Source organism: Lynx rufus, unplaced genomic scaffold (assembly GCF_022079265.1).
Source record: "Lynx rufus isolate CCGP_SWC_20201006 ecotype Redwood Valley unplaced genomic scaffold, mLynRuf1.p SCAF_10, whole genome shotgun sequence".
Lineage (NCBI taxonomy): Eukaryota > Metazoa > Chordata > Mammalia > Carnivora > Felidae > Lynx > Lynx rufus.
In genome coordinates this window covers 9039674-9052040 of record NW_025814824.1, presented here as the reverse complement: position 1 = coordinate 9052040, position 12367 = coordinate 9039674, and the positions used below count along the sequence as shown (strand labels likewise).

Sequence of the window (12367 nt, the reverse complement as noted above, 5' to 3'; positions counted from 1 at the left end):
TCAGTCTGACCGGGGAAGCACAGGGCCTCTGCCTCGCAGAGCTGTACTCCAGCACCAGCATAAATGACCTCTTTCTGAGGGAGGAGGAAGAGTCCCAGCTGGAATAACAAAATAGATTTTCTTATGGTCTGATAAAACTGTCTTTAAAACCACTCTACAGGCATTTTAGTAAAACAGATTGCTCTGAGACATGGCAGCTATCGGGCATAGATGTTCTTGCATATTCATGGGGCAAGGTCTGCCTCATTCGTGTCTTTCTTAAGAATTTGCTAAAACAGCCATTTAGGACAAAGCAGCACTCTGGTGTCCCCTTGAACCTGTCCCTTTAACAAAATGACACTTGGGACTGGAGGCTCAGGTGGGAGGCATTTGATTTTGTTTGCTTGCCAAGCTGTGTGCTTTTGAGTTTGGTCCCATTTCAGCCTAAAGCTTTGAAGTGTTTTCACTATTACCAAGTAGAGACAAAGGGACGGAGCAGAGGACAAAATACTCAGTGGAAGGGCAGGTAGGTCCCTGCCTTTGGAAAGGAACGCATTCTTTGAGTCACGTCCAGGTCTACAAGATGAGATGGTATAATCAGAGACCAAGGCCTCAGGTGGACAGGTGCGCGGTTACAATTGTATATTTCTACCTGCTCTTAGGAAATGTCAGGCGAGTACGAGGGGAAAAGCAACTGGACATCCTGAGTCACTTTCTAGAAGAGTCCAGTGATAGATGGTAGAATCTCCCAAAGTTTCCTCAAAATGCTTGTCTATGCAGATAAGTAATAATCTCAGAATCCCACGTCCTGATGAGCACCTTTGATTTGTTAGTGATAAGTTCAGGGAGAGAAACCTGAAGAAATAAATTGGACCTTAATAAGGTAGTAGATTCTGATGGTTGTGATATATTAAAATTTTTATGGAGTTATTCTGTTCTACTTTTCTCTTTATTTGGCTTTATAAGGTAGAATTAAATGGTGCCAGTTGGTGAAATGTGCTATTTATGGTGTTATAAATAAAAGCTGATCATATACCTCTTAGATACCATTTCTCTGGGAAAAATTAGATTAGATTTTTGACTTACAGCATGTTTTCAAAGAAGGTAACCCAGTAAAAGTGTGTGAAACCTACTTTATTTATGGATGATGATATGGTTCCAAAATACATTAGCGTGTAAATCCTCATTTTGTTGAATCAGAGGACATTGTTGTTAATATTTATTTATGCTCTGGCATATCTCCTTCTGGTCCTTAAGTTTATGACTTTTTAAAAATGTAGTTGCAATTGTACTGCATTTACAGTCTGATATCCTGTGTTCTTTTATTTATTTTTTTATTGAAGGTCACAACAAGGATTTTTCCCTTCTTTAAGGCATAATCTTAAAATTCGTAATTTTAGACTCCCTAACATTCTGTTGTCCTTTCCCCAGTAAACATTTTGGATGCGTTACATTAGTCGCTTTAAATAATGCCGTGATGAGCATCATTTATGCAACTATTATATGTACATACTTATGTATTACATATATATTATTTTATTCACCTAGGATAGATTACCAAAAGTAGAACCATGTACCATGGTGTAACTGTATTTAAGACTCTTTTATTTTTATTTTTTTAAGAGAGTGCATACACATGTGAGCCAGGGAAAAGGGCAGAGGGAGAGAGAGGATATTAAGCAGGCTCCACACTCAGCTTGGAGCCTGATGGGGGGCTTGATCCCATAGCCCGAGGATCAGGACCTGAGCCGAAATCAAGACTGAGCCTCTCAAGCACCGGAGCATTTAAGCTTCTTGATAAAGCCTTGCTGTTTTTACTGAGCTGCGTGAGCCCTTTATAGACTGCTGCTAACATCCGGTCATTTACCTTGCATTAACCTGATGTAACCTTATTTTTGTTGGTAACTCAGGCACATCCTATATCTACGGTCCTAACGCTACCCTTTGGGGTGATTTTTAACGGCTACCACCGCCATTACCAAAAGCAAGTCTACCGTCATCCCATTCTGTGTTGCCATAACCTCCTGTATTCTTCAGATTTCCAAGCTTGTTGGGAATTCTCAGTCAGTACTCAGTAAGACTCAGGTGAGAGACCTCAGTAGTGAACACGGAGCACAAGTAATTGTCATACCTGTTTTGTGCCTGGCCCAGGTGTCCAAGGGCTCCCTGGGAAAGTAGGGTGCTGTCCCCTTCAGGTGCATTGTTAAGTGGTTTGTTTTAAACCTCCCAGGAATCTGACCCTGAAAAGCAACAGCATGCTTTCACCTACTACCCTCCAATGTTGACCCAGTTTTAAAGTTCTCTTCCCAAAAGATTTCCTGTGTTTGAATACTTGAGGACTATAGTAACTTTTTTTTTTTTTTTGTAAAATCCTTCCAAGTGGGTATTTTAAATCATGACATCACTTCTTTAATGGGGGCAAGAGAGGTTTTATTTAGTTAACAAATGCAAAAATGTGGCCGTTTCGACATGAGCTAAATTCTTTTTTTTTTTTTTCACAAGTGTCCATTAATCCATGCTTGTCAACACAGCAACCTGGGCAGAAGAAAAGAAAATCATAAAACAGCAAAAAACAAAAACAAAAAACAAACACACTAAAACCAAAACCAAAAAACCTCTTGCCCAATACCTGATCTTCCTAGTTGGGGTTTGTGGGGAACCAGAACAGCCGGCGTTTTAAAGCAGTAGGCTTCTTAGCAATGTTAGTCTTCTGTACTCTTCCAGGGAGGCTACGCCTAAAATGTAACCAGAGGTTCCTAATGTTTGCAGTCACCATTTTAGGGTCCTGGTAGTACAGACGGGAAAGCAGTGCCCTCTGGTTTGCGGATGTGATGGGAGAGAAACTGGTTCCCACGTGAAGCCCCACGGCCACGGGAGCCCCCGTCGTATGCTCGTGTATCCACGTGTAATGCGCACACCTATCAGCAGTACATGCAGGGTTTGCACAGCCGCATTTACATGGCGGCACACAGGGCCTTTCTGTGTCACACATCACGCTCACGTGCCCCCCTGTCCGGTCACCTCTGGAGAGAGCTGTGCTTGCCCTGCGTCCCCTTGTAGCCCTATCCCTCCGCCACCCACGCTCTGCCTTCTCACGTTTCTTGTTCCTTGACGGATCAGTGTATGAAATAGATCTGAAATCGCGGACCCTCAGTGGATCCCTCTTTTGGGGGAGGGCAGCGGCTATATCCCTTTTGTCTTGGGGAAGCTGCACACTTCCAGCCGACGATTCATACTTAGGCCTTAAACTATATAAAATGACATCATGGAAAATACCTTGGGGGATAGGTTAAGCATTTCAACAGAAACAGAACACCTTCTGCAAGCCATTGTACAATTAGTCCATTGTTCTGTACTTTAAAAACACACACACACAAAATTTTCCAGCACTGGAAAAAAAAAAAAAAAAGGCACTTGAAAAGGTATATTGAAAAAGCCTTTGCTCAGCTTAAGTTTGAGAAAGAAATGCCAAGAATTCAAAACTCTTGTCAGACTGTCTCACTTCCTTTTTCATTTACTTTTTTTTTTAACCTTTAATTTAGGAAAAAATAAGTTACCGTAGTGATCTGTCAACATGTGGTTCTCCTACATCCGTGCATTCTCTAGGTCATACAAAGCCAGATGTCTTCCTGACATTCCCGCCCAAGCTGGCCATCAGAACCCCTGGTACCAACAGGAATGGGAAAGGCTTTTAACTGCATGTACGATGTTCCCACCCTCTTTGGAAAAAAGAAAAAAAAATACATAGGGGAATTAAGTTCTGGGCAGTGAGGCACCAAGGGTTAGCTTGGCAGTGCGAGTATCTTCAGTTTTTATGGAAAATGGGTTCTTGATCTTGAAGTACGATTGGAGGCATGGAGCCTGGGAATTAGTAATCACGTGGGGGGGGGGGTTGACCATGGTCTTTATGGGCACACAGGAAAGGTACTGTCCTGAATAGAAGAGTCCGGTCATCAATACAGAGCTGAGGAGGACTGACATGTTTGTATGATGATCCAACCAACATACCATTAGAGGTCTTTTTCAGTAGCTTCCAGATCTTCCATTTGCCCCATTGCTCCCTTGTTCTTAGGCAGAGGGGAAAAAAGGAAATAGGACCAGAATATTGAGTGAGCGTTAACTTTTGAAACCATATCAACAGAAGAAATTTGTCTGATTTTTCAGAGTCTCAGAATTTTCAGCTCTCTCCTTTAGGAGCACAGATAATTCTGGACTTGTCTCGTGACAGGGTCTAGAATTCCCACAACCCGACTAAAGACAGAGACATCAGACCAAGATTGTTTTGGCCATTTTGCCCCTGCTGGAAAGCCCTTTATCACGTTCTTGGTGCAAACAGCTTATTTCTTATTTCACCGAGAGCCCTGCTGAAATCAAGGGTCTGTGCATCACAGGTGTACAAAGCAAAGATGTCCTTGTAATCCATCAATAGAAAAATGACACCATCTGTTGGCAGTGTCGAAAATGACATCGTGAAGATGTCATTGAGGGTCAGGTGTTAAATCTGAGATTACAAGGAGGTCTGACTCTTTGTTGAGAAGACACGGATAGAAATAGAAAAACCGATAGCTAATAAATTTCCTTTCAGATACTTCTTTTCAAACAGGTAAAACGTTTGTGTGTATAAATCTCAGAATGGGAGGAAAAGAACAAACCAGGAATTGTGGCCCTATGTTGAAGGTGACCATAAATAAACTACTTTTTGTCATATTTTGCTGGTATAATTTATGGAGGTACAAATAGATTTATCAGCCTGGGGAAAGGGGGGTCAGGGCGGCTGTGGGGTGGGAGAAACTCCTTGGCTCTTCCCACGATAACCTAAAAATCTAATTCCCTGTTAAACTGCAGTCTTCTTCAACCTCTGGCGTGTGCCCCCTGATTTCCATATTCATGAGGCCCATGTATATATTTTAAAAAAATAAAACAGAGCCCCCCCCCGCCCCCCCCCCCCCCCCCCGTATGATAGAAAAACTCGCCCATTCCTTTGACAGCGGATTTTCGGTTAATTTATGCAGGCCCCTTTGCACTTCAGCATTTTCCCCACTGGTTGCTAAGCAACCCTTTGAGTTACTGCGCATGCCTTTTTTATGATAACTGTCATTATGAATATTTTTTAATTATACAACTGGGAGTATGGATTAAAACAGCATATTGTCACTCATTCTTAGGCACAGCATTCTGCCACACTCCTGGAATCCCCTTCCGAAATGTGCATGGTAGTGATTTCTGTCTATTTATTTATTTATTTATTTTTGTATTCCTGCCTTCACAAAGGAAGTAGAGACTGCATCGTAAGGGAGGCAAGATTTTGTTGAAAAATGACCATACCATACCTCACAAGCTACCATCGATCTGGATAGGCCAAAGCCAGATATTAGAATCTTGAACCTAAATTGTGAATATCTTCGTTCCTTCACTCATGTCTGCTTCCAGTATTAAGTGATGTTGAAGCTTATAGTGCCTTATAAGCTGTTTTTCAAAGTTGTAAATTACTAAGCATTTGTTGCTATTAAATTTGCTGTGAAATAAAGCTACCATGAATTTGAGGGCGGGTCCTGCACTAATCCCAGAAACACGAGGTTATCCGCGCTTGCTAAATATGTTTGTTCTTTTCTGACCAAATGGCCATATGCACAGAAGCGCAGTTAGGCAAGATGAAGGGGTTCCTCTGGCAAATAATAATAAAGGTATGCGTGGTTCACAGTATGTAAAACACTGTAAAAGGAATAACACAGAAAAGAAAGCGACACAAAAGCTTTTCATTTGAGTTTCCAGAGTCATATTCTAACATACTATTTTCTGAATATACAGGGAGTTTGAAGACAAAGGAGTGTGGAAATAAAGCCATTGTAATTTTTTTTCTTGCCAACTCAATTATTATTCATTAAAAAAATGGAGTGGTTGGTTGAATAGGACACTTTTAAATGTTTCTATCAAAACAGAGATCTGTTCACTCTGAAAGAGGAACTCACAGTGGACATCGCATATCATGTGTGACAGAGTGGGGATCTAATGGCATTTTAATGTGATTTCGGAGTTAGCACAAGGAGCATTAATCTCTAGTTGTGGGATTTTTCCTGGATTTAAGGGGCCCCTTGTCTATAATACGTGGGATGCAGTTTTGTTTTGTTTTGTTTTGTTTTGTTTTGTTTTTGACATTTTCTGAAATAAAAGCTTTTCTTGGTAGTACGTGACCGGATATGGTTTTGTTTGTTTCCCCCCCAACCTTACAGTTCAGGGCGGCAGCTCAGTGAAGTCTTCATTCAGTTACCTTCAAGGAAAGAGTTACCAGAATACTATGAATTAATTAGGAAGCCGGTGGATTTCAAAAAAATAAAGGTAGATATTTTGTTTACAAACTTTATAAAAAAAGAAAAAGGTAAATTCATTGAAATGATTACAGTCAGGGGTTGGCAGTGGCATCCTGTCTGACCACCGTGGGCCTCCACCCCCGGCCCCAACTCCTCCATCTAGGGCTTGTCCCTAGAACAGTTGGGATATATCCTTGGGCCTTGACATGTATGTGACTTCATCGTGTCACGAGCCCATAGTGTATTCGGTTGCATTTTACTTCAGAAGTTTCAGACTCCTCCCCCCAATCTGGGCGGCTCCTTCCCCCTTGCAAGAAGGAATCCCCGTGGGAGGGTGGCCTCTGTGAACAGCGCCCCCTAGAGTTGTGTAGCCCCACATCCCTGGCAGGGCGGTTATGAAGACAAGGGAGGCAAATCAGGCTTTTTTGGACCAAGTAATGATTTTTGCATTTTTTCCCCCCTTCCTCTTCATTAACCTCAATTTTATCCAAAACCTGCATTAGGAGAGGATTCGTAATCACAAATACCGGAGCCTGGGTGACCTGGAGAAAGATGTCATGCTTCTCTGTCACAACGCTCAGACGTTCAACTTGGAGGGATCTCAGGTATGTGTCTTTGGTTGCCTGAAAAACTTTTCGCCTTCGATGTGCTTATGTGCTTTTAAGTGATCTATTTCATTTTCTACTATTTGAACCACTGCTACTCCCCCCCGCCAGGGGGTGCAGAATCAAAAATGAGAAATAAAAGCCTATATCGTACGCGAGTATGTAAATAAATTGAGGCTTTGGCTCTTTCAAATTAAGGACAGCCTCTGTATCATAGCTGTGCTATAGCTCCTATTTATGCTTTCCCTTCAAGGCTTGGCTTCTAATTGGGGTTGGAATTCAAGGAAATCACTTAGCATAATGCTTCAAGGCTAGAGGTATGGTTTTCTGCTTTTGTAGAGACTGTGCACTTGATTATACTTCACCTTCATTTTTCTGACCGTAACCGTACGTCAGGAAATGAAAATACTTTGATTTAAAGCAGACGGACAAAAAAGGATACACGTAGAAAAAAGAACCATTGCCTTTAATTGCTTACAGAACATGCTTATCAAACCAACCGCAGTGAAGAAGTCCCCTTTCTTACTATTAGCAAGTCTTAAAGTATACGAGTCAGTGATACTCAGCTGATTAAAATAACTGGCGAGAGGATCCTCTCACGGGAATTATACCTCAATTCCGCTCCCCTTTTGTAAGCACCCCCTTTTCCCCTGTCTGTATTTCTGCTAATGCTCTTGTATCATGATGAAGAGAGGAGAAGTCAGTGTGCCTGCCAACTGGTACAGTGTTAAGCCACCATTCAGTTCCTTGAGCTTCTCTCCTGATCTTGTTTTTAAAATCTTTTATGTCCATTCCAATCATGAAACTGGGGAACAAGAGGACCCTCGCATGGGCCTTTTATGCCTTTTAGGAAAAGACTGTGCGTTTCCAGGTTAACGGCGGTAAGTCATGGCCGACCTCAGCAGTAGTTCTTGAAAGCAGGCCTTCTGCAATCCGGACCCTCTTGAAAGAAGGCTCACATGGAAACCAGGGCAGAGAGGGTAATAAGCAGGAGTCGACAAGGATGTCTTCCTGTGAATGACCCCTTGCAGTCGCTGGATGGACTTTTGGGTTCGTCATACTGGACTTGGGCAGCGTGGTGCTGTGCCTCCGGTCCCCCTCTGGTGCCACAGCCGCCCTGTCTCACACGTGAACTAAAGTCCTAAATGGTCTCTTGGCCGGCTTCCTTCTCCGTCCATCCTGGAAACAAGTGGCTCACTCTCTCACCAGCTCCTTTTCCTGCCCATCTACTTCCCACCATGTGCTATTAGATTCTAGAAGGAATTGAATCTCCATAGGCTGCTTTCCAAAGTCGTACCCTACCCTCACACTATAGCCTCTGTCTCTGCTGCTTTTCAGGCTAAGCAGTTAGTTCGTGGTCCAGTCACACCTGCCCCATGAACACACACCCGGATGCCCCATGAACACAAACCCGGATGCACGTGCTGCCGTAAGAAATAGGACAGGGAGAGAGAGCCCGTGTGCCCTTTATGTGGTCACAAGACCGCAACATCTTGCATAGGCAGTTCACTGTCACCACTAGGAAATGACCTTGCTTGGTGCAATCCCACGTGTATCATATTCTTGCCTCCCCACCTTTCTCACTTGCTGTCTTTCCCTAAATAGCCCCCTCCCTTCTCAGCCCTGATGGAATCCTCCTCACCTGTGCATATCTAGCTGCATTCTGATTTCTGGCAAATTCTACCCCCAGTGGCCCCACCTCAGAGCCTCTCCCCATCATTTCTTCCCTTGTACTACCTCTGGGGCTCACTGTGGCTCTCCCAGTCACCTTAGCGAGTGTTTGGCTTCTCACCAAAAAGGATTATGTTCTAGATCTAGAGTCCAAGGCCATTGGCTTCCATATTTTTTTTTTAATTTGGCAAAACACCTAAAATGTATCGTTTTCACTGTTTTTAAGTGTGCAGTTCAGTAGTGTTAAGGATGTTCTCATTGTTGTGCAACAGATTTCCAGAACTCTTTGGTGAAGCCGAAACCCCCTACCCGTGAAACACCACCCCATTGACCGCTCCCCTGTCCCTGGGAACCACTGTTCCACTTTGTGTTGCTACAAATTTGACTACTTTAGATGTGTCATGTAAGTGAATCAGACGGTATTTGTCCTTTTCAGACTGGCTTATTTCAGTCAGGGCTATGTTCCCAAGGCTCATCCAGGTTTTAGCATATGAAAGGATTTCCTTCTGTCTTAATGCTGAATAATACCCCATTTTCCTTCTGTACTGCATTTTATTTGTCCGTCAATCCACTGATGGACACCTGACTTGTTTCCACCTCCTGGCTGTTACGAATAAAGGTGCTGTAAACATGTGAGTACAAATCTCTCTTTAAGACTTTGCTCTCAATTCTTCTGGACATATACCCAGAGGTGGGATTGCTGGATCGTATGGTACTTGAATTTTTCATTTTTGGAGTAAAAGGACCATGTTTGAGCTTCAGAGCTCAGCAGCTACCGCACAGGGCTGTGCTCAGGTCTGTGCATACACTGAAAGTGAGGTATTGATTGGAATAGTCATGGCCAGTACTGATAAGCCAGTAATAAAGAACAACTTCCTCCATTTTGTTAGGGGATCTGCATTCTAGACAAGGTTGTGTTACCACAGCATTCGACACAACACTTCAAGGAACAAATGGAAGTTTTGTAAGTGTTCTGTGTTGCCACAGTTGTGAGGATATCTTACGCAAGTCTACCCTTCCCTAAGTAGGTATGCACACGTACGCACACAATTTCAACCACAAGTAGACTCTTTTTCCGTAAGAATATGTGTGTCTATAGTAGAGTTCAGCGTTTTCCTGTTGGGTTTCCCGCAGGCATAAAAGCTAACACTGATGTTTCTAATAGGATTCACGTACAGCAAAGCGGGTGTGTGCCTTGACGAAGAGACTGTGGCTGTGATACTGAGTCCTCAGCTTGTGTTTGTAACCGGTGCCCCTGTGACCCTTTAGATCTATGAAGACTCGATCGTCTTACAGTCTGTGTTTAAGAGCGCTCGGCAGAAAATTGCCAAAGAGGAAGAGAGTGAGGACGACAGCAACGAAGAGGAGGAGGAGGAAGATGAAGAGGAGTCCGAGTCAGAGGGTAAGCCCAGGCATGTGTTTCTTCCATTTTTGTGCCTCTCGCCACCTGCAGAGACATTTCCACAGATGCTAACAAAACAGATGTTCGAGTCCGCCATTCTGTGGTCTCTTGTGTCCTTGCTGGGCAACCTCAGGCAGTGTACTTAACCCTGATCAAGGTCAGTGTTCTTCCCTATAAAACCGAGGTATGAGAAACATCCCCAATGCATGCAGAGAGCCTAGCATATAGCCAGACTCGTAGCAAACACTCGCTGAATGTTGTCTTGGAAAATGAGTGTGATACACATTTTCTACCAACATAGCTGTTAATGACACCTGTCTGTTATGGAACACAGAGGCTCCCTAGCCCGGAAGGACTGATGGAGCGTTGATTTCTAGGCATCCCTGCTCTCCCTCGAGTTTCTGATTCTGTAACCTGTGTGTTGGGCTCAAGAGAGAGCATTTCTGACACTTTCCCGGGAAACCCTGATGCTGTGGGGGCTCAGGAACACACTGTGAGAATCCTTGTCTTAGAAAATAATTGTCAAAGTGAGTTGGAAATGGGGTCCATTTTATCCGTCATGGATCCAGTACTGATCTGCCTTTAAAATTTTGATATTTTGTTCATCATGGGTTTTTTTGGCATTAGCCTCAAGTATTTCAAACACTGCATTAGTATGTTTATCTCAATTGCTTAGTTTCAGTGCCTTCAGAAATTGTTTTAAGTTTTGAAATTTAACTCCAGAAAAGTTAACATACAGTGTTCTGTGAGTTTCGGGTGTACAATACAGGGATTCAATAATTCTCTACCTTTTTCAGTCCTCTTCATGGTAAGTGTGTGCTGTAATCCCCATCATCTATTTCCCTATCTGCTGCCCCCCCCACCACATCCCCTCTGGGGGATCAGTTTGTTCTCTGTAGTTAAGAGTCTGTTTCTTGGTTTGTCTTTTTCCTTTGTTTTATTTTTGTGTTTGTTTCTTAAATTCCGCATATGAATGACATCATATGGTATTTGTCTTTCTCTGACTTAATTTAGCCTAATACTCTCTAGCTCCATCCATGTCATGGCAAATGACATTTATTTTTTATGGCTGAGTAATATTCCTGTGTGTGTGTATCACATCTTCTTTATCCACTCAGAAATTTTGCACCCAAGGCAAATACCTCTTTTGTGGAAGCTTCCTCCCAGGTGCCTTCAAAAGTCTAAATTGATTACCTAAGTATGTTCTCACCCCCTACCTCCTCCTCTCCAAGTAATTAATCTCCGCCATATACGGTCTTCTGTCTAAAACAGTACAGGTATACTTCAGAAGTTTTTTTTTTTTTTTTATTAGATTTGTTCTTCATTACAAACTTAGGGGTGCCTGGGTGGCGCAGTCGGTTAAGCGTCCGACTTCAGCCAGGTCACGATCTCGCGGTCTGGGAGTTCGAGCCCCGCGTCAGGCTCTGGGCTGATGGCTCAGAGCCTGGAGCCTGTTTCCAATTCTTTGTCTCCCTCTCTGTCTGCCCCTCCCCCGTTCATGCTCTGTCTCTCTCTGTCCCAAAAATAAATAAACGTTGGAAAAAAAAATTAAAAAAAAAAAAACAAACTTAGCACAGACAACTTGGAAAATATTTTTTTAAGAAAGGAAAATGTGTAATACCGCTACCCCATATACATTTAACATTTGGAGAATGGGCCTTTCAGTTTTTTTTCTCCATATATTTTCTTTAGAAAAGCACAGCACACTGTTTTGTAGCATAATTTTTCTGTATTATGAACATTTCCCAGTAGCAGTGAGTGTCTTAATAACAGCAGTATCCATTAACATTCATTAATGAGGCGAACAAAATATATCGATGTCACTTCTAAATAACACTGTCCTGAACGTTTTTACCCAAAAATCACTGCAAACATTCTTCAAACCTCTGATTCATGCCTATTGCCCCACAGAATGGGGCCCCTGTCTTTGCCAGCGTTGTGTCCCCACACCCACATCCCTTCTCCATGACATTCTCTTCAGTGATTCTGCCTCCTACTCATTTTACGTTTTTCAATTGCATGTGATTATTCCCCAGTTCTGAGATCCCAGTGTTTGATGATGTAGGTCTACGTAACTTACCCGAGCTAGATCTTTCCCGATTTTAGAGCCACATTTCTAATCTGTTTTCAAATATCTGCCCTCTTAGCCTCATCCGTTGAGGTTCTCAGAGCTCGCTGGAGACTTGATGTATTATCTTTCTAGGGCTGCTTTTACAAATCACCAAAATGGAGTGGCTTAACACAACGCGTAATTAGGACCTCACAATTCTAGAGGTCACAGTGTGCTGTGGGTCTCTCTGGACCGAAATCAGGGTGTTCATGGGCCGCGTTCCTCACTGGAGGCCAGAACCCATTTCACGTGCATCCTTCTCATGCTGTGTCTTTTCGACCTCTTTCCTGCC

General features: G+C 42.9%; 1 protein-coding gene across 5 annotated transcripts in view; it reads left to right on the top strand.

Moving 5' to 3' along the window:
* Window positions 1-12367, top strand: part of SMARCA2 (SWI/SNF related, matrix associated, actin dependent regulator of chromatin, subfamily a, member 2) — a 179787-nt gene that overhangs the window by 153620 nt on the left and 13800 nt on the right. For all 5 annotated transcript variants that reach the window (XM_047101568.1, XM_047101535.1, XM_047101561.1 and 2 more), the window contains 3 exons: window positions 6210-6315; window positions 6791-6892; window positions 9833-9965. In XM_047101568.1, the coding sequence (XP_046957524.1) occupies window positions 6210-6315; window positions 6791-6892; window positions 9833-9965 (341 nt within the window). The remainder of the gene's footprint in view (window positions 1-6209; window positions 6316-6790; window positions 6893-9832; window positions 9966-12367) is intronic.